Source organism: Akebia trifoliata, chromosome 3 (genome assembly GCF_017979445.1).
Source record: "Akebia trifoliata isolate Shusen 1 chromosome 3, ASM1797944v1, whole genome shotgun sequence".
NCBI lineage: Eukaryota > Viridiplantae > Streptophyta > Magnoliopsida > Ranunculales > Lardizabalaceae > Akebia > Akebia trifoliata.
The window spans coordinates 52,032,014-52,053,750 of NC_141377.1; the positions used below are offsets into that span (position 1 = coordinate 52,032,014).

The 21,737-nt window shown below is 35.0% G+C and overlaps 2 protein-coding genes across 4 annotated transcripts; one reads left to right on the top strand and one right to left on the bottom strand.

Annotated features, from left to right (window-relative positions):
* Nucleotides 1-1,109: 1,109 nt before the first annotated feature.
* LOC147407851 (DHHC-type zinc finger family protein) lies at nt 1,110-8,060 on the bottom strand. 2 transcript variants are annotated; one of them, XR_015176917.1, is made up of 9 exons: nt 7,912-8,060; nt 7,443-7,795; nt 5,275-5,512; nt 4,828-4,919; nt 2,802-2,928; nt 2,615-2,700; nt 1,836-1,901; nt 1,521-1,716; nt 1,110-1,406 (listed from the first exon to the last, which is right to left on the bottom strand). XR_015176917.1 is itself a non-coding variant. In XM_086436611.1 (8 exons), exons 2-8 carry the CDS (start codon nt 7,629-7,631, stop codon nt 1,585-1,587), a joined length of 930 nt encoding a protein of 309 aa, XP_086292737.1. In that variant the 5' UTR covers nt 7,632-7,795; nt 7,912-8,060; the 3' UTR covers nt 1,439-1,584. The 2 variants fall into 2 exon arrangements, 1 of the variants encoding a protein (XP_086292737.1); XM_086436611.1 differs by lacking the exon at nt 1,110-1,406 and having other exon boundaries at nt 1,439-1,716.
* A 3,111-nt stretch (nt 8,061-11,171) lies between these two features.
* LOC147407852 (GRF1-interacting factor 3-like) lies at nt 11,172-20,889 on the top strand. 2 transcript variants are annotated; one of them, XM_086436614.1, is made up of 5 exons: nt 11,172-11,287; nt 11,434-11,562; nt 13,635-13,711; nt 19,265-19,349; nt 19,424-20,106. In XM_086436614.1, the coding sequence occupies exons 2-5, from the start codon at nt 11,482-11,484 to the stop codon at nt 19,874-19,876; spliced, it is 696 nt and encodes a 231-aa protein (XP_086292740.1). In that variant the 5' UTR covers nt 11,172-11,287; nt 11,434-11,481; the 3' UTR covers nt 19,877-20,106. The 2 variants fall into 2 exon arrangements, 1 of the variants encoding a protein (XP_086292740.1); XR_015176918.1 differs by lacking the exon at nt 11,172-11,287 and adding an exon at nt 20,670-20,889 and having other exon boundaries at nt 11,304-11,562; nt 19,424-19,986.
* Nucleotides 20,890-21,737: the final 848 nt, after the last annotated feature.

Sequence of the window (21,737 nt, forward strand, 5' to 3'; positions counted from 1 at the left end):
CAAACATGGTGGAGAGAAATTGTGTTTCTCTTCTCTTAATGAGTTTCTCTTCTCTCAATCCAAACATAGGAGAATTTTTTGACAAAAATTCAATATGCGTGTGTGTGTGTGTTTAAGATATATATTACATGTGTTGCCAAAAGAAATAAGATTTTCAACATAAAGGTTGAAGATGAGGGTGTTTCAATGATTTTCTAATAGTATCTCACGGAAGGCCAACGATATTACAAGGAACAACTCCCTCCTTTTTTTTTTTTATTATCATGGACCTGGCTTTTTCACAACACTCAAAAGTAATTTTCAAATGCCGCCTAACTCAATTAAACTCTTTTAAGGCATTCCACAACTTGAGAATATTTGTAAGCTTGTATTAATTATACCGCTAGAGTGCAAGGAAAACGCAGGTTGATTGTGAGAGTGACTTTCGAGAGTTCAACTTTTAAAAGTTTGACTTTTGAAAGTCTATTGTGAGAGTTAAGAATAACTTTGATGTTTGGTTGCTGAAAATTCATTCAGAACAAATAGTTGAAAGAATTTGTGTACTCATACCTTGTTCAAAAAACAATGTGTAATCAAGAGGAGGAAAAGATCCACCAATTCAAGATAATCAAAGATCAAACCCCCAAAATCAAGATCAAATCCCACTTCACACACCGATTCTGCTCCTCCAACAAGAAAAAGAAGACCTAACTTTTTAGGTTGAGAGCTGTGGTTGGGATCTTTCACCTCCTAGGGTGAAAATTAAAAAAGTTTTATCTTTAGGTAGTTGGCAACTCTTGCTAATTGCGTCTTTCAAACACTTGCAAATGAGTAACTTGCGTGGCTTATACTCTCACACAGTAAACACACCCCCTAGACTTTTCTAAGTATTAAAACTTCGTTCTCTCTAAGCTTAGTGATGAAGGAACTCTTCCTTATATAGACCTAAGAAGGTGAACTAAATTACCTGATCAAACAACATAGAAATGTGTGGAAATTTTCTAACCTCTACAAGTCTAGAATGTGTTTTGGTGGCAGGTACACTAGCACACTGAAGCTCTAAGTTTGAAACTTTATTTTAGCCGAACCCACATTATTGGGATGAGACTAAGATGATTATGACACCTGTGTTAAATGTATCATAAACTCTAATTTTGTCATGGAGAATGGTTAGTTCCTGATTAAAAGGGAAAGAAAGCTTATGTTGAAAAATTAAACTTAATATTACAACATAGAATATAGCATACTGCCTGTCATCAGTCAATCTATTTGGTGGGCCATCTCTTCAATGTAGCCCCTTGGATTGGTTATAACTTGATAAACCTTGTCACCTGGATGATTACATCATCTAATGGTGCAATCTTGAATTTGAAAATGCAAGAGTTGGACCCTCAATTGGATTGGATTGTGAGGAACAATGAAATGACCTGTTAATTGGACCGAGGTAAGTGAGCGAGTATGGTGTCCAAAGTCATCCACTGTAATGATGTAGACAAATTTCATTCATCTTTTTTGTCCAAAAGTTGTGTATACATCTTTACCTTGACCTCGATCTTCAACAATTTAACCATATAATGATACAATGCCAGCTGATAATGGTAGATGTTAACTCAGCACACCTCCTGCCTCGACATCTGAACGTGTCGGGAATTCTAGGCCTCGAAGTGCAGGAATGTTCTCTAAATCCTTCTCGGAGAACAATGGTAAAAACCATAAGGCCTTTTTTGTGCCAAAAACCTTCAATAAAGGTAAAAACAGAAGAATTATAAATAATAATAATAATAATAAATAAATAAACACAAGACATAGAAGCAAGACCGAAAAGACTGGGGTGAGCTTGTCGAGTGAGGTTTCACCTGCTCGAAATTCTTCTTCCGGCCCAAGTCGTACTTCCACCTGACAGCTCTCTTCTTCTCATAAACCTGAAATTTGTTTCCAGATGTTTTTAGATGAGGTGAATCAACTTTAACTAATCCATCTACAACAATAGTAAAGCATGATTTTCATTAATATGATTTGTCTCTGCAATGAGCACGGTCCAGGAACTATGTTGACAACCTAGAGGTTGAAGACGAGGTGTCTTCTTCAACATCCCTACAGTTCTGAGATTTCAAGCAAGGATTAGGGTTATAAAAAATACCAATGAGAAAAAAAATAAGTTTTTAACCTGAAGGACTCTGTCAAATAAACCAGGGGTTGAAGATGGGTTTCTGGCCGAAAAATCAGGAGTTTTTTTTTGGTGTTGGGGGGACCAAGGGTTGCTAAATATATCAAAGTTTTTAACCTAAAGGCTGAACTGATGATTTGAAGACTACAGAGGGGTTTTTTTTTTTTTGAGGCAAAAAAAATATATATATGTCATTCTCTGTAGTCTCTAATAAACAATAGTGGTCAGGGGTGGGGAGCGTGGCATGTTATCAATTTTTAATTTGAAAAGCCCCGCCGTGCATTGGGTGGAGGGGTTATCTCAGATACACAGTAAAAAACTAGTAGGACTTATCTCAAAATTACCCTTTTATATAGGTGGAAGTACCCAAATGGGTTTCAATTTATGCCATATTGAAGACATGCAAAGTATCATAGTTAAAGATTAAACACAAATATGGATCTCAGAAGTAAACTAATGCCTATGTACCTCTACTGTTGTGGTGTTGCTCGATAGAAGTGAAGCATGCATGACCAAGAAACAAAGAAGGCTAAGGGAAAAGGCCAAATTGATAACTGCATCAAGAAACACACCTTATGTCAAGAACTAAAAAATAGGGACTGTAAATTTCGTAATCAGAAATGACTATAATTGATGTAGGCATAAGAAGATGTACCAAAAGCCAAAACGGTGATAGCAAGATTGCCTGGCGAGGCAGAATGATTCTTGCCTTCTCCAAATAATTTAATGAAATGTGGCAACAAGACTACAGTATCCAATGTTGTCTCCAGAAATGTATACAGCTGTGCAAAAACAAAAACAAAAAGCATTACATGAGAACTTCTGCAAGCTTGAAACGGCTAGGAAAATATTCCAAGTTCCCTTTCCTGAGTTACATTTTGGAACCATGAAAATTCAGCTCAACTTTGATCCCTGTTTCCCATGAGAAGCTTGGAAAAAGAAGGTAAAATGGGAAGGAAAACATTTAGCTAGCCAAAAAATGTCCCAGAAGCACACCTCCACTTTAGCAATCTTGCTTTGATTCCGTCATGAACATCTTCCTCAATCTCTCCGTCCATGAGTTTGAGGAAGATGTTTCTCATAGAATCCGAGCTGGATGGTTAAAGTCGAGATGCACTTCTGAAGTGTTAATGTAAAAAAATGCATACCAAACACCTAGAAGAAATTTTTTATAAAACAACTAAGACCAGATATGCTTTATGGAGCTGAATATTGGGCATTCAACAACCATCGTGTTAATAATTTGAACATAGCATAGATGAGGATGTTGCGATGGATGAGTTGAAAGACTAGGAAAAGTAAAATTAGAAATGAAAGCAGTTGAGAAAATGTAGTACTAGCTCCAATAGGGGATAAACTAAGAGAGAGTCGATTGAGATGGTTTGGGCATGTTCAATGAGGTAGATTGTGGCCCATTAGAAAAATATTCAAGTTGACGGTTCTAAAAGAGGAAGAGGAAGACCTAAAAGAACCTGGATAGAGATAATGAAAGCAAATACGAACATATTTTCAATAACAATAGCCGTGGCTTTGAACAAAGTGGAATGGAGGAATAGGATTCAATTAGCCGAGCTCAAATCTTTGGATAAGGCTTTGATGATAATGATGATCTAGTAACCTATGCACCTGCATGACAGCAATTTTGAAGAAGCAAATGGACTTTACATGTTCACAGCAAGAACATGAAAGCTGTTTAGAGAAGCAAATGTACTTCACACATTCACCGGTTGTGGATCTCATGAAGAAAAAAGAACTAACCATCTTTTTTACTTTAAATACACCAGTTGTGCATCTTAGCTTTCGGGGAAGTAATTTTCTTGTTACTTGCATATGCATAGAAAACAAAAAGGGCTGTCCATATATTTATTTTGGATGTGTTTGTAAACAAATACAGATCCTTGTCTATAATTCTATATGTATGTCTTTAAATGTAAAAAAATAATATACAGAAGATCTCTAAAAGAAAGGAACAGCTGCTAGGCTTAACAATCGCAATTATCTCACCAAGTGCTCTTTAGGCATACTTTAGTGCAGTCATGTTAGGAACTACAATAAAATATTATAAATCACTAAACTAGTAGTAAAATTTATTTCCAAGAAAAAGAGAGGATGAAATACTCTAGGATATTAACACTTTCCGCTACAGACTTATGGGAAACAAGGATACAACTCATGCTCTCAAACCCTAGGATATGGACACGAGGATCCTATCCAGTATCATGATATCATGCTTTATTTTTTAGCTTTTCTTAAGCTAAGTATCATTTTTATTTTTACATTATGTCAAATGTAAATGTAACTTTTAACATCACAAAATATATATATATATATATATACAGACTAAGACTGGTTATAATCAATTATATAAACGTTTTTGTTAACAACTCAATCAAGAAAACTGTTGAGTTGAGAAAATAACCAATAGTACAATAGGAAATGAGAAAAAGTAATGTAAATTATCCATGTCCTACTCAATATCGGTATTGCATTGTCTAGATACGGGTGTACACTGGTCATAGCAAAACATCTGGGCGGCATAAAGCCAAAATCAATTTCTACCAACTAGATTCATTTATCATACTTGTACTACCAACAATCTTGTTACATAAGTTTTTTTTTTGGATCAATCAAATATGTTTATTTATTGAGTATGAGTAAAGAAGATTAAATTCTGGACTTACCAGGAAAAGAATAAAGAATTTGTAATTGCGTGCCCCAACACAGTTCACAACCCATACACAATGGTGGTCCATCTTAAGAACACATCTTTGGCCTACAAGAAATAAGATCACATGAACCAGTTACCCTAAAATGCACACAAACAAAACAAATGATCATAAGAACAACTTTGATCCCTTAAAATAACAAATCACGAAAACCTCTTGAATCAGATAAAACACTAGGACAAATTTCAGAGTTTTGGACTCAGTATTGTGAGCGGTTGGTTCATTTTCCAGGTTTTGTAACTTTGTGTAATTTATCGAATAAACTGGTCGGGGTCTTCCCTTTAACTCATTCCCCACCTTTGAGATACAAACTACAGAATGATGAAATAAAATAAAACAACTCCAAGAAGATAAAATTGAATGAACGATGCCCACTAAATATAAAGATAAAGAGAAACTAACAAACAGAGCAATGATGGCAACGTGGAGGCTTGCTATTTTGGCAGCGACTACAATAGCCTACATCTGGTCTTCTTTCCATCTCTTCTGCGGGAGCACATGTAGAATCCCTAGTTTCAGGGGCAGCATATTCTGGTAATGACAAAGAACTATCTGCCTCCAATGTAGGTCTCCAATTTTCGGGAACAAAACCAGGATCCCGAAAGACTACCATAAAATAGCTCCAAGCTAATAATATAAGCTGTTTAAAGAATATACAGATATTTGTTAGTAAGAATATGCGAAAATGATTAGAACAAGCAAAATTTGATATTGTTTATTTTCCATGGGAAAGAATAAATCATGTAAAACCTGCTCAAGGAATAGATTTTGGGACCTCGAATGCAGCATGATAAGAAATTTCACATAAAGACTTTGAATCACAACAAAGAATAAGACCACCTTCACTCAACAAGAGACAAAATGAGAAAGTCACAAAGACATAATATATATATATATATATTTGGGTAGGTAAAGAGATTTCACTAAAGAATGAGAAAAACATGTAGAGTAGGAGGTCAAGTACCCCATCCTCTGATGGAACATGATAAACACAACAAGAAAGAAAGACATAGTAAAAAAAGCCCGCTCTAGATTCCTGACTACACATAGAAACCCACACTAATTGAATCTATACGCATAAGGAAGGTATATATAGAACATGACATCAAATCCTCATCTTGATATGAGATATTAAATGGTAAAATGAGTAAAAACTCACAATTTTTAGGACACAATTCCCTTAAGGACCCAACAAATTCATAATTGGAAGTAGGGGATCCCTTTTAATTGATTCTTTTGTCAAATTATTATTTTTCAAACTGTTGAATGGACCCATTACAGGAGAGAATCCAGCCTATTAGACAAGACTATAAGAGAGATACCAGCACTATCCCTAATTAGATGCAAAGGTTAGTAATGTTAATGTCAACTACTTCTAGGTAATCCAACTATTCAATGTAATCAAGTTCTTCTTTACTAAGTCTAATTGGAACTTGTTAAGTTTAAGAGCATGCAATGAGGAGAGAGTGACCACACAATTGAGGGAAAGGACGTAATCAATCAAGACCTCATAAATACAATTGAGAACGTGAACTAGCCAATATTTTTAAGCTATATAAAAAGAATACACTGTATTATGAAATTTTGTTGTGTTGGAAACCAAGTTGCACTCGAGCGTTAAACACATATTAACACTCTATTTTAAATAAATCTTGAATGTATTATGATTGTGATAGAAAGAAAATATTATGGAAATAAACCCACGGCAGTTGAAGGTCACGTTTGGAAATTGATCCAATCCTTCTGTTATGTATCCCCGAGTGTTGCATTGTTAAGATGAGTTTAGAGTCTCCTAGCATATTTAAACATTCTTTCTATATTGTACCATACACTAACACAATAATGGAATTAATGTAAAATAAGTATGTCTTGATCAATGTTTTTAAATGCATATATATATGTGGAGGGCTTCAATGGCATAAAGATGGAGGCACAAGGCTTGAGTGCAGGATGCAAACCTCACAACTCACGAGCACACATTTTCAAAGATCACCACCTTTATCCCTTATCCTTATCCCAAATATTGAGGTCACTAACATGAATCTTTTTTTTTTTCACTAGGCAAGCAAGAGGTTAGTGGTCAATGTGAAGGTACTAGGTTCTACATGTTTTGAAGTCAGGATATCAAGTGTGGACACTTCACAAACTTTAAAAACTTAGCTAAGTTGGCACCTTCGATAACATAAATCCTCATTTCACCATTCAACTCTATCTATAGCCATATCTTTAGCCACCGTAGGTGCCTTCAAATTTCTTTTCTAACTCAATCCATGTCAACTTTTAATATTTCCTTTTTCGATTTTTGATCCTTCAACTGCACCAAAACACTAATCGGTGCCATTGATTTTTGTTGTACAATCCTAAACCATCTCAAACAACTTTCCTTCGTGTAACATCCTCATCTCTTCTACTTTAATTAGACAAACACATCGTTTCTTGAATGCCCAACATTCACCTCCATAAACCATATTTTATCTTAATGTTGTCTTGTAAATTAATAATAATAATAATAATAATAATAATAAAATAAACAAATAATATGAAATAAAAATTACAAATTTCAGAATTACCAGGACATGAAATACAGTGATGATGGAAAAGGAGAGAAACGACTGAAGACCTCCATGAAACAGCTTAGGACCCCAAGTGACGACCACCACAGCATAATAAGACACCGTGATTATCGCCACAACAAGGAGAATCATGAAGTAACCAAGAACCCTAAGACCAGAACACAACTTGAACAGATTTAAAGCCATTCCAGAATTACTTCCTCGATCAAATGCGACGTAAGGTACGATTCCAGCTGACCTACTTCGTCGCGGGAACAACCGTTTCAAGATATCCGAAGCCAGGTTTAACCGATCCAATCGATCAAACTCAAATTATTTAGGGTTTTTGCACAAATTTCAGAGTTCTTCGTCTGCGTAGATCGAATCGAAGGTATTAAAAAATTGTTCATTTTTAACTACTAAAGATTGCGTAGAGTCAATTTGGAGTTTTGGGCCAAAATTAGGGTATAACGAGTTTAATTGTTACCTTCTCAGCATGGCAACTTCAGTGAGTAATCGAATTTCCTCTTCAACTCACCCTAACCCGGACGACGTCCCCAACTGGGTTGCGATGGGTAAACCCGACTCGTGAGATAGGTTCCATTGCGAGTAGGGATTTGATATTGACGAATGAGTATATAAAGCTATTAAATTGATTAAAAACTGCCACCTGTCCTCTTTATTAACATTCAGAACGCTTATCTCTAGACACGTGGCTATGGATTTGATGCTTGTCCTCATTTGTTAACAGCAGATGCGGATTACCTTCCTCGGTACAAAAGTAAAGCTAGGGGTGTCTCGTGTTCGATGTCCTTTTACGTCTCGAAACAAAACAAAGGCGTAAATAAATGATCCAACATGTAGGACCCGGGCACTTTGGATCAATGTTTTAAAAATTGAATCGATGATCCAACCGAAATTTCTCTCAATTAATTGGATCGGAGTTTGACGGGAATTCAATTTGGTTGGACCAATTTCTATTCGCAAAATATTCATAATCTTACCTAAGTTAAAATATAAAACAAAGACCTGTTTTTTTTTACAATGTATAACTTTAATATGATACATAATTTAACTTGATATTGAAAGATATAAATTATTTAATTTTGATTTAAGATTTCTATGAAATCAAATTAATAGTTTTCGAATTGTTCCAAATCCACATGTCACCTGTATTAAAAAGAGTAAAGTGTATTTTTTTTTTCATTCTCTTTTTTCTGATCTAAGATTTTTTAGGAAATTTAGAGGAATGTGATGTTGGATGGCCAATTTGACAATTCATTTGGGTTCAATGACTCTTAGTAAGATTTTATAACTTACTAAGTTAGTAAGCAAAGTGTTCTTTTAAAAAAAACACATTATTTGATTTTTCCTTATGTGCTAGAGTTTTCTTCCATTTTGAAGAATGACAGTCCTTATCCAATCCCAACTTTATTGGTTGAACCAATTTTTCATAAAAATCGACACTTGCTAATTTTAATTATGGTTCTTAAGGAATTGTATTGATAATAGCTAAAAATCTGATCAAACTTGGTCCGATCCTCGATCTGGTCTAATTTAAAAAAAACTGGTTTAGATATACCCTTCATGTGTTTCTTGAATATTTTTTGTACCCCTTTGTTTTCAAACCAATGGGATACCACTCAAAGTTCTCCTTACAAGACAATGGTTTTTATTTATTTATTTTACATCCTTACTTTTTCATTGATATTTGGAATACAAAGGAGAGGGTTCTATTGAAATTCTAAAGTGGGATGGTCGCTTCAAAGTTTTTTTCCTACTACTCATGGTCTTCTATGAGAAACTAATGGAAAATGGCCAAACTACCCTCATCTTCGACTTCTTGCCCAAAACTCTAGATATTTACCAAAAAACTTGAATGGTGGATTTTGGTAATAAGATGACCAATATCTCTTTCTATAATTTTTTAGTAACTCCATACTACATAGTGTAGGTCTCCTTGAATCAATGAGCGAATAAATAAATAGATAATGATTTGGACAGGCTCCTCCATGTTTTGTTTAATAGTTGAGTTAGAATTAGGATTAGGTGAGATGCTTGGTTCCTATAGAATAGGCATGGTATCTTCGTGACACGTTTTTGTTGGAATTTAGATGTTAAAACACATTGAGCTCCTGACCAAGTAGTTTTCTACATTGCACAGAGCCTGATGGTATGAATCTCCAACCAAAACGTGTCACGTAGACACTATATGTTACTATAGGAACATGACAACGTTCTGAATCACGACTCTTTGAGTTATTCCCCACATTTTCAATACCACGATATTTTCCTTGACAGCAATATTCTCTAATAGACTAATAATAATAAAAATGTCCTAAAGGCCTTTTTGTCTTTACAATTTGCAACCAGAAAACATTGGATTGAAAATGACCTAAAAATGCTTTTGTCTTCAACTCTAACAAAAAAGAGTCCATAATGGTGACCCATTCCTATAATAACATGTGGTATATACGTGGCACATTTTGGTTGGATATTAAACACATTGGAAAGTGTGCCAACTGCCATGTAGAAAACAACTTAGTTAGAAATCTGATGTGCTTTAAACTTCAACCAAAACAAGCCACATAGATATTCTTCATATTCTATAAAACGGGGACACCCTCTTTGTATTTTATAAGAACGGGACACAATACTACCTAAATCCGATTCTAACAAAAATTACCTTGGAACTTTCTTCGACCTATTGGGTGAATTATTTTTACCCTCCTCCTAGCTTTAGAATTTATATACTCCAATCTTTTAAATCTTAAGAGAAGAGCAAGAAAAGATTTTTGAAGGAAAAAAATGATGGGATTTTAGATGAAAAAAATTAAGGACTATTTTTTTTAAGGTTAAATGAGAGATTCAAAATGTGGATTGAGGATGAGGTTAAATTAGATTAAACATGATTCTATGTAGAGGTTGAAGAGTTTGAAGATGTCTCATTTTGAGAATAAAAAATTAGGGTTTGTGATTACAGGTATAAGAAGAGGGGACAGAGTCATGCATTAGACATTGGCACGCATGCCACATGTATGGGCTTAATATGATGGCCGCACTTTGGTCCTTTTAGCTTTAAATCATTGAGATGTTTTTTCAAAATTAATTTGGAAAAAAAAAACACACTCAAGAAAATAAATAGTAATTCATCTTCGTCATCAAAGGATTATCCCAAGGCCTGACTACATGAATCATGTTCCTCTAGTTAAATTTAGGGAAAATCATTTAATAATCTTCCGCATTGACTTTTCTTTCAATTTATTCGTTGATTGACCTTTACGAATTATCAAAATAATTTATTTAATAAATCTCTCTTTTCAAAACAGTCTCAAAACCTCAAATCCAATTTTCAAAATGTATTTATTGCACTAAAATATTTATATTTTTTGGGTCATACACACGTTAAAGTGCAATAAATACACTTTGAAAATTAAATTTTGTACCAAAATACTCTCAAACTTCAAATTTCAAAGTGTATTTATTGCATTTCACATCATTATTTTCATTTTCATGAAAGGATATTGTTGTTTTAGATTTCAAACTATAAGATACTTAGGGGTAGTAAAACCACAAAGATCCTCATTTTCACAATTTGTGCGATTGTTTATTCTTGTTTGACGATTTATGAGTGTCTTTTAATGTTTGTTTTCTCATTTTCGTGAAAACTTTTACAATTTTTTCATAATATTTTTATTATTTTCTTAAAAATTATATTGATTTTTACATTGATCGAAATATTTTCATTTTCAGGATCATCGTAATGGATATCGAAATTCAATACCTTGTAAATATGGAAAGAAATCAAACTTTCAAAATAGTGAAATTCACGATGCAATCAAGTCTCACAAAGCAAGAATAAGGTTTGTTGCGCATATAATACAAAAAAAGTTTGTCACTCCGACGACGTGTCAATTTCTGCGGGACTTGCATAACTTCTTAGGTGTGGAACTCGCATCGAACTTGGCGCGACCCGACGCACGTTGAAAGACTCTCTTTGATCTCGCAGATTAGGGCTTAGGGTTTATCGAGTTGAATTGCACAAAGGAAGAACAAGATGCAGCAGCCACCACCACCAATGATGAACATGATGCCACCATTCCCCCCTACAAATATCACCACCGAACAAATTCAAAAGGTAACATTTTTAGGGTTTTATTGTTCTCAAATATCAATTATTCAGATTTCGGACATATCTTCTTGAATTTGTTCTGTTTGTGTTATTTTTCATGTTTAGGGATTCTAGATTGAGTGTGTTTGCTCTTGCGATGCTTTCAGATCTTATTAGTAGTACAGAAATCTTGGTTTGGAATTTTTTAGTGTAGTGTGCGTCACTTAGATTGAAAACAAAAACATGGAATTTTGAAACTTAATCTTAAGTAAATATGTTTTCTGGGTAAAAAATTGGAACTTGGTTGAGTGCTCACTGCTTAGTTCAATATATTGAGTTTTTTAATACCTACTGAAAGCTTAGTTGCCGTCACATGGATGCATTTTAATGGAACCATCCAAATTTGGAAACATATGAACCCAAGCTTTCACATTATGAATTAAGTTACCAATGCTATCTCAATTTTTTGAGTAAAAGATTTTGATAAGTTGTTGATCCATAGGTTTCCGAAACAACTCTTATGTAGTTTCAACTAGGCAGGGCAGAGCCAGGATCGTGGCCATGTGGGGTTAACAAAGAGCGATTTTTTTTTTTGTGGGAGCAATAGTGGCGGATTTTTTTTATCCGTCACTGTTATTTGTCGCAATAACTCATAAATCCTAAAAGACATTGAAAATCTTGTGGGGGCAAGTGCCCCCATTGCCCCACTGTAAATCCGCCCCTGCAATTAGGGCTGTCAATGGATTGGATCAAACTCGAAATCCAATCTGATAACTTCAGGTCTGGATCGATGTTTTGGATTCCAATAAGGATTTGATCTGATATCTTGTTGGATCGGATCTGGGTCAATCATGTCTTGATCCGATAATATGTTTGAAAGTATATAAATTATATTACATATTTGTTGATGTATGAAGTTTATTTAGATTTTGTATATAAAACCGGATTCGACCTGATCCATAACCAAAACGATTGGTGATGAATCGGATCTGGATCTTAATATTGAGTTTTGATAAAATCCGATCCGATAGAGGTTCAATCCGACACTTACGGATCAGTACCGATCGGTACCAAATCAATCCCAATTTGATCAGGGCCTGATCCATTGACATTCCTAGTTTCAATCAATGTATTGCCGATGAAATTTAAGTGGGTTTTTAAGCTTGTCTCGAGTTGAGCTTCCATATATGTGTTACATATGGGTCAAGTTTGGCAGCCAACTATTTGGCCAACTTGTTTTGTCCTACATGGGTTAGAAGTTTCGGAATGGGCTGATTTTTTTTGTGAGAATGATCTGTATGGTGAGGAGATCATCCTCACCAAAAATCAGCCCATTCTAAAACTTCTAACCCCAGCAAAAGTAGTATACAAAAAATGGATGGTCCACGATTCTTCAACTTGTAAACATGGGGTTAGAAGTTTCGGAATGAGCTTATTTTCGGTGAGGATAATCTCCTCTCCATAGAGATCACCCTCACCAAAATCAGCCCATTTCGAAACTTCTGACCCATGTAGGACAAAACACGATGGCCAAAAAGTTGGATGTATGAGCTTAGGCATCCTTATATACAGCATGGTACTAACTTCTCTAACGGATGCTATTGGCATCAATGCTTCCTTTTGCTAACCCAATATTTAGGATGCTGCATGTGTGATTATGTATAGGTTTTGTTGTGAAAGTTAGGGACACTCTTTATTATTATTATTATTATTTATGTTTGAATAAATTTTGGGCATTTTAAATCTTTGTTACCAGAAAATTTATTTATTTGCATGTTATGTACACCGGACTCTGTTTATGCTATCATTTCTCGATAATTCTCTTTATCTTGATGTGCTAATGTCTGTTCTGACATAGCTCATTATTATGGTGACAGTCGCTTTTAGAAGCATTGGGTTTTCCTACTTGTGCAACTTTCAATGAGGCATGCATGTTTCATATTTTCATTACATGTTAAAATTGCCTTCTTTGCACTGTGGATTCATTGATGTGAGTTGTAATACTCGATTTTCTCAATCATCCATATTAGATTATCTATTGGGACTGGGAGAAAGAAGTTGTATTATATAATACCATTTTTATTTGATGTTTTCTGCAGTACCTGGATGAGAACAAAAAGTTGATTATGGCAATATTGGACAACCAAAACCTTGGAAAACTAGCTGAATGTGCCCAGTAAGTGACTTATTACTTGGAAAATTTTCTTAATATGCATTTATAGTCTTTGTGGCACCACCAGTACCACCATGTCTTCTGCTTCTGTCGTGCTTGCTTTGAATTTCATCACAATGTAACGTTAAAATGAATGATTGTATTTAGAGACCAATGCTATGTTCTATGTTGTCAATTATGTTTCCTACATGCAACATTTTGTCTTGGAAATACATTGGTTTATGTTTTTCTGCTTATCTTTCAAGGCACTGTTGGTTTTTGATGCATCTTTCACCTTCTCTGCTGTTCCTAGGACTAATAATCACTTGATGAAGAAATCTTATTTGCCCTTTGCAATTTGTTGGGGCTTGTGGAAAGAAAGGAATGGCTGCACTTTTGATGGGAAAGAAAGCTCCGTGCTGGAGTTAATTTTCAATGTTCTTTTTTTTTTTTTTTGGTGTAAGCAGTTTAAAAACTTTAGAGGGTTGTTTTTTTGAAGATATTTTGTTTGGGTGGGATGTTGTTAGTACTAGGAGATTGTAGTTTGCTCTTGTTTTGTGGACTTCTTGTCCTCTTATCAATAAATTCACTTATCAATTTTTTTTTTGAAGGAGAGATGATTTTTCTGATAAAAGTTAGCTGTGTTTCTAGACACCATTTATCTTGGAAAGTTTGTTTTAATGTGAAGTGAATCTCTCCTGACCCCCCTCCTTTTTGGATAGGCATTTGAGTGGAGTCTAGTGGGATGTATAAGTTGTTTCTATTAAAGAATTAAAACTTCATGATGGGGACATCAAAGCTTGAAGACTAGATTTTAGTTTTTATTTAGTTTTTTTTATTTTAGGTGTTTTATTGGTCCATGGTCTTAGTATAATATTTAGGTGTAGTTTGGTAAATTTAGTTTGTCTTTTATTTAAGTTTACAATGATTGAAAAATCAGGAGAAAAAGTTACGAAATTAGGTTATTTATTTGGTATAATTTGATTAGGATTCTTAGATTTATTTTATTTATATATAGATTGTATTATGATTTTTTTAACGAAGAATTTGATGAATAAAGAATGCTTTTCTTTCACGTTGTTTAAGTTCTCCACCATTCTTGGTGTGATTCTATGTTTCTATCCTTCTGTCCCATTTCTTTTTCTTTTAACTTGCTTGAGTTCTTAAATTCTTAAATTCTTGAGACCTACTAGCCTCAACCCTTAATCCTTTCACCTTTCCTTTAACGGATCCAACCCCAATCAAAATATCGTAATTTGCAAAATTTTGTGTTTTATAACATATAACCAATTAGGATTTTGGAAACCCTTCTCCTATTATCGCCCTAATCCTTATCCCAATCCCAAATCCCAAACCAGATTCCCCTAACCCTCCTTATTTTTATCTTCTTCCCTCATTGTCCTGCATCATTTCAATTAGGTATACTGTTGTGAATTGCTATCATGATTATCTCCTTTCTATGATAGTGGTAAAGGCAGCTAGCTGTGCAGAAGGCAGAAGACTTTGGTTTTAATTTGAGAATATTTGATTTCAAGAAACCAAAATCAAACCTCATCTCTCAATGTCGAAATTACACGACTGTTGCTTTGTAAACAATAACTGTAATTTGAACAGATCGTTGCAATTTCTACTTTTCCTTTTTTTGTTTTAAGGATGTGCTAAAATGAGTTACACTCCTGATGTGTCCAATCTGGAGTTAAACACAAGTAGACATGTGATCCACCTGAATGGAGCCGCATCCCATAATTGTAGGTGTCAAAGAATGTGGGGGCTGAGGATGTTGGTGATTTGAGACCTATTAGCTTGGTGGGCTCCACGTACCAAAATCATTACCAAAGTCCTTTCTTCGACGTTGAAAGAAGTGTTGCCAAACAATATAGGATCAGAGCAAGGGGTATTCATCAAAGGTAGAAAAATTATGAATCGGGTTTTAATTGGTAATGAGTGCATTGACTTTAGGTTGAAGTAAGAAAAAACCAAGGTTAGTAGGCAAGATTGACATTCAGAAAGCTTACGATCATGTGAGTTGAGATTTCTTGTAGTACTTGATGGGAAGGATGAGGTTTGGGGAGAGATAGATTGGCTGGATAATGAAGTGTCTCTCAATGGCCTCCTTTTCAATTCTAGTTAATGGTAGTCCAGCAGATATCTTCAGAGTTCGAGAGGCTTGAGACAAAGAAAATCATTTATCGCCTTTCTTGTTTGTCTTAGTAGCTGAGGCTTTGAGTAGACTGTTATTTAGGGCAGTCAACATTGGTGCCTTGTCAAGGTTAAAGCTTAGTGGGAATGGTTTTTTAGTTTTTCCATCTACGATTTGCAGATGATACGATTGTGTTCTTAGATAACTCAAAGGATCAAGTGAAGTTTTTGAGGGTTTTGCTGTGTTGCTTTGAGGCAATCTCCGGATTACATATCAATCTCCAAAAAAGTAAGATGTTTGGAGTTGGTGAGGTTCATCATCTCCTTCCTTTAACGGTCATGTTGGATTGTCAGTTGGAAAATCTCCCGTCTTCTTACTTAGGTCTTCCCTTTGGGACTCCCTATAGCAACAAAAGAATTTTGGATCAAGTGATAGAAAGGATAGGGAAAAGATTGCATGCTTGGAAATATTGTTATCTTTCCAAAGGTGGAAAGGTAACTTTAATCAAAAGCACTCTCACAAGGATCTTGATTTATGCCATCTTATGATTCTCCATACCCAAGAGCGCGGAAGATACCATTGAGAAACTAATGAAGGATTTTTTGTTGCATGATAAAGATGGAAAAAAGAAAGTATCATTTACTCAAGTGGAAGATCGTTTGTGTGCCAAAAAGGAACAAAGGTTTGAGGATTAAAAAAAACAAACAAGGTTTTGTTAGGGAAGTGGTTATGGCATTTTGTGGAAGAAAGGGGAAGCTTGTGGAGAAGTATAATTAAAGCGAAGTATGGGGAGAAGAGATTTGAGTAGGAAAGCATGGAAGTTAAGGGAGTCTTATGGGTGTAGTGTTTGGAAAAGAATCTTGAACTAGTCTTATCAATTTAATTGGAGGATCAAATTCAGAGTAAGAAAAGGTGACCAGGTTTGTTTTTGGGAGGATTGGTGGTGTGGAGACTCGTCTTCATCAAATCAATTCCCTTCCTTTAATGCTATGTCCTTGAACAAAAACAGAACTGTGGAAGATTGTCTGACTCGCAATGGGAGTGTTCATGCTTGGGATTAGAGGAACTTCAATCATTCAGAAGTAAACAAGGTGGCATCCTTTCTTGACGTTATCAATTCTATCCCTTCTGTGAGTACTGAGGAAAATAAAAAGAGAGTGAAATAAGGAATGAATATTCTCAGTGAATTCCTTTTACAAAGCCCTTTTGCCTCCTTTTGAATTTGTTCTTTCAGAGGCAATCAATTGGTCTCATCTCGTTCCTTGGAGCTTTAAGGTAATTTCTAGCATGAAAAGTTAATTTTGGTCCATCCTCTCCTTTGCAATTTGTTGGGGGCCTTGGAAGGAGAGAAACAAAATGGTCTTCCAAGGAGTGGAGAAATCATCCTATGAAGTGATCTATGATATTTTGGGAAAGGAGTTTTTTTTTTTTTTTTTGGAGGATTTTGTCTTCAAGTGGGAAGAGTTGTGTTCTTTATAATGTGGTAAGAGGCTGGGTTTCTTTTTGTTACTTATTGGGCTTTTAGTTCTCCTTTTTCCTTCTTTCTCTTTGTACCTTTGGGGGCGCCTTGGCCTCTTTTTCATCTTTTCATTCTAATACTTATAAAAAAAACTATAATGCTGTCCCTGTAGTAAGCATGTATCAGTATCACGAACCGTGTGGGATAAGAAATGTCTGATTTGATTGTTGGGAAATTGGAAAGAACCTCACTATATACTTGATGAGTTGTCTATAAATCATAGTCACCAAGTCAAAACACGGGTTTAAAACGGCAAGGAAAAGTTTTGGAAAATAAGGTAAGAAACGAGAAAAAAAAGGGAAAAAAGAATGATAAAATAAAAATAATGAAAAGGATAAAGATTGTATACACACATATTAGACATTGATTTTTATGTTTTCAATAAATTCTTTAGCAAAAATAAAACAAAAAAAAAAAAATACCATTAAATATTAAAGCATGTTAACATGTTTCCATGCATAATTATACATGTTATGATGCTAAGAAAAGTCTAACCATTAACATATCCATTAAAAGAAATAACACACTGTTGAAAAAATTAAAAGCCTTCTTTTTATTTGTTAAAAAACATGTTTAAAATGTAAAAAGACGAGGGGATTATTCATAATGGGCTCAATGGACAACAGGGATGGAATAGTTGTTGGATACTTGGATGGCTAGGACACCCTATCCCGAGAGATAAAGAAGTGCGTGAGCTTTTTGTATGTTGTATGCCTCCTTTTTTTTTTTAAAAACATTTCCAGTAGTTTTGGTAGACTGAATCTGACATCAAAATTTTCAAAACCCGTTCATTCCTGTTTGGTCCACAGAAAGTTGAAAATTACCTAGTCTGTTCCTATAATTGTTTTTTAATTGGTAAGCTGGACTTGAACCCATGACCTCAAATTTAATTTGCAATGTGTCAAACAAACTGAGCTATTAGTCTAAGCCCAGTGTGTTCCAAAAATTGCTTGTCGTATTCATAGGATTATCACTTGGCAGCTGTCCCAGGGAATCTCTCCACCAAACATGAATAACATTATTTGGTCAACAGTATTTCTCTTGAGTCAGAAAGGGTTAATGATTAGCAAGTGAAGTTGGGTTCAAGAGGGTTTGAACCTAGGATGTGGGAACAACACTCCACACGTCTTACCAACTTAGCTAAGTTGGCACTTCTCAGGTTTTTTTTTGCTAGTGGTAGACTTTTATTAAGAAAGGGTTGTAGATATTTGAGATAACTAATGTTATAAGGATTGTTATCTTCAGATGATATTCTTGTAGCCAACTTCATTAACAACAATATCTGTGATTTTCTTCCATGCATCTGCACAGTGAACAAATGATGACGTTCAATATTCAAAGAATGGATATAGTTCATGATAAATTGTTTAGTTAAAAAAAATGATTTTTAGGAGATACTATTACTTTCTATTGTGAAGTCATACTGCTTTCAATCGTTAATGTTCAATTAATGAAACCAATTGTTTCATATGTGACAATACATACCCTTATGAATCGAAGCCTTTTGAGATGAATGATGCGTTGAAAGATGGCTACAATATGTAATGAAATTAAAGGATGTAGTAGGTGGGAATTATTTCAATAAGTTGGTGTCATGATAAGTTGGCTTGATGTGTTAATGCCTACATACATGCACATGTGTACATAAATGCCCCTACTTTTATATTTAAATCTAATATAATCAAAGGTCTTGGTAAAAGACCAAGAAAATTACAACCCATGACCGTATAATCACATTGCTTAGTTTTCAAAATTTCAAAAGCATCATTTTTACTATGGAATCTTCAAAAACCATTTAATCAATATTTTAAATTACAAATAATCCCTTTTGATACATTAGTGTTTACACATGCCACCTTCTAGTTTATACATTAGTAGCACATTACGTTAAATCAATGCGTAGTTTTGACTGATTCAGGTACCAAGTCCAGCTTCAAAAGAACTTGATGTATCTTGCTGCAATTGCCGATGCCCAACCCCAAGCACCAACAATGCCTCCTCAGGTCGGTTAGATGGATTGCATATGTCATCAATTTCACACTCCTTACTACTTATCCATGTCAACATTTAATGGCAGATGCCCCCACATCCAGCAATGCAACAGGGAGGGCATTATATGCAACATCCTCAGGCAGCAGCTATGGCTCAGCAATCCATCGGTTTCCCACCCAAGATGCCACCCATGCAGTTTAGCCCACAACAAATGCAGGAACAACAGCAACAACTACAACAACAACAAGCCATCCAAGCTCATATGGGCCTGAGATCCGGAGTCAACAATGGTAGGCATGCAATGCACACTGAGACCACTCTTGGAGGTGGCGGTAGTTGTGGCCCACCATCGACTGCAGCCCCAACTGAATTTTCACATGGTGGTGGTGGTGCTTCTAGTACTTCATTGGATGCACGAGGAAGTAAGCAAGATGGCATGGAGGGAGGTTCGGGTGATGGACAAGGAAACTCAGCAGCTGGACCTAATAGTGGCAATGGAGAACCATCTTACCTAAAAGCATCTGAGGAAGCTAAGTAGTATGGTTATAACTAGGGTTTCTTTGTTTCCCCTTTTTAACATAATTGGTGGTTGTGATGAACAGACACGGAGGATACAAAGCGTAGGCAAAACCGGATTCTTGACTTAATGTAAGGATATGGATCTCTCTTCCTTAGTTTATTTGTACAATCAGCATGCATAAGATGCAATGCATATAGCTGGACTCACACAGCACTGGGGCAAGCTGGCGTGATGGTTTGGCTTGACTACCCAGATGTAACTGTCATTTTCTGGTATCCTTTCCGGTTATGGTGAAAATTGGAGATCCTCCTAGGTTTTCAAATTGATGATATATACCCCTTGACATCACTCTTGAATGAAACCAACAACAAAAAAAATGATTGAAATGGCCTTCATCTTGAACCTCTTTGCAAAAAAACCATTGATTTTTCTTATCATCTTCAACCTTGATGATTGTAAGATGAGGGTTTTCAGGTTGGTTTTTTGTTTTTTCACTTGTTTTTGGCAAGAGGATGAAGATGGGGTTATTTTAGTCATTTTTATTAGAATCACATTGAAGATCAAAGGCAAAGGGTGTGTGTTGTCAATTTAGAAATCAGGGGGCATCTTCATATTTTCACCAAACGGAAACCTAAAAGGTTAGATTTTGGGAAAAAAAGTGAAAGAAGTAATTGCTTTAGTGGTGGTGGGCTTGGAACAAGGAACCTTCATTAATGGTTTAAATTTCTAGTCCCAAGTCCTTATCAAACCCTAATTTATCAAACAAGAACATGAATCAGCTTCTTAACCGACATGCTTGCCCCCTATCCAGATTCCACAACGGTTTGAAAGTGATGGGCGTACGGTTATGGGATATTAATCCATGTTTGTTGAGCGTCACCTAGAGAAGATCTACTTTACAAGAAACCTGTGAAATCAGAGAAGATCACATTAAGTCAACTGGAGTTATTACAAAAGCTATTACCCTTCTTGATTGTGTGTCCCACACCATTGATGTGATCTAATATCAATAGGGTTGTATATATATCTATCTATTAATAAAAATGGATATAAGTAAATAATTGATTCTGGGGTCAGGTTCAAGGGCCATATGAGAAAACATATGTAAAAACCTTCATTTTTTATAAAATTTTAAAATATGGGTTAGAAATTTTGGATTGAGGTGATTTTTTGTGAGGATGATCTCTATGATGGGAAGATCATCCAAAAAAAAAAAAAAAATCAGCCCAATCTGAGACTTCTAACCCCATTAAAAGTGATTTAGAATGTGGACCGTCGATTTTTTACCAATTTTTATCAGTAATTTGTAAATCACTTTGATTGATTTAGAAGTTTCTGATTGAGCTGATTTTTTGTGAGGATGATCTTTTCATCATAGTGACTATCCTTGCAAAAAATCAGCTCAATCCAAAACCTCTAACTCTTATTTTGAAAAACGAAAGTTTTTTCATATGTTTTCTCATATGGCCCTTGAACCGCCCCCTTGATTCTGATAAGGGTACTACTTTTATCTTTTTACTGCTTAGCTTCTCTTTTTCAAGTTTTTATGCGGTCGAGTCATCCTCTCTTTTAAGAAGTTTCATTTATATTCTTTTTCTGTTAAAGAGTGCATTCATAACGTTCTAATTGATTCCAATCATCGAAATCTCGCCAACATGATATTTCAGATTAATATCTCATCTTTTTTTTAATTGTACTTTCAAAATGAGGATTTACGAATGTCCCCATGGCTCATGATCATCATCCTAATGTGTGTCGGGATTTTTATGCTATTTTACCCTGATTCTTGCTCATTGTGATGGGACAATCACTCATTCTTAAAATCAACATTCTTAAGATCAAAGAATTAGATCGTCATTCCATTATGGCATTAACTGTG

Coding starts and splice junctions, on each gene's coding strand:
- LOC147407852 (XM_086436614.1), top strand. CDS start 11,482: ATGCAGCAGCCACCACCACCAATGATGAACATGATGCCACCATTCCCC. Junction 13,712..19,264: donor AAACTAGCTGAATGTGCCCA/GTAAGTGACTTA, acceptor TGACTGATTCAG/GTACCAAGTCCAGCTTCAAA. Junction 19,350..19,423: donor CACCAACAATGCCTCCTCAG/GTCGGTTAGATG, acceptor ATTTAATGGCAG/ATGCCCCCACATCCAGCAAT.
- LOC147407851 (XM_086436611.1), bottom strand. CDS start 7,631: ATGGCTTTAAATCTGTTCAAGTTGTGTTCTGGTCTTAGGGTTCTTGGT. Junction 2,929..4,827: donor AATTCTTTATTCTTTTCCTG/GTAAGTCCAGAA, acceptor GTTTTTGCACAG/CTGTATACATTTCTGGAGAC. Junction 2,701..2,801: donor TATCACCGTTTTGGCTTTTG/GTACATCTTCTT, acceptor TTCTTGATGCAG/TTATCAATTTGGCCTTTTCC.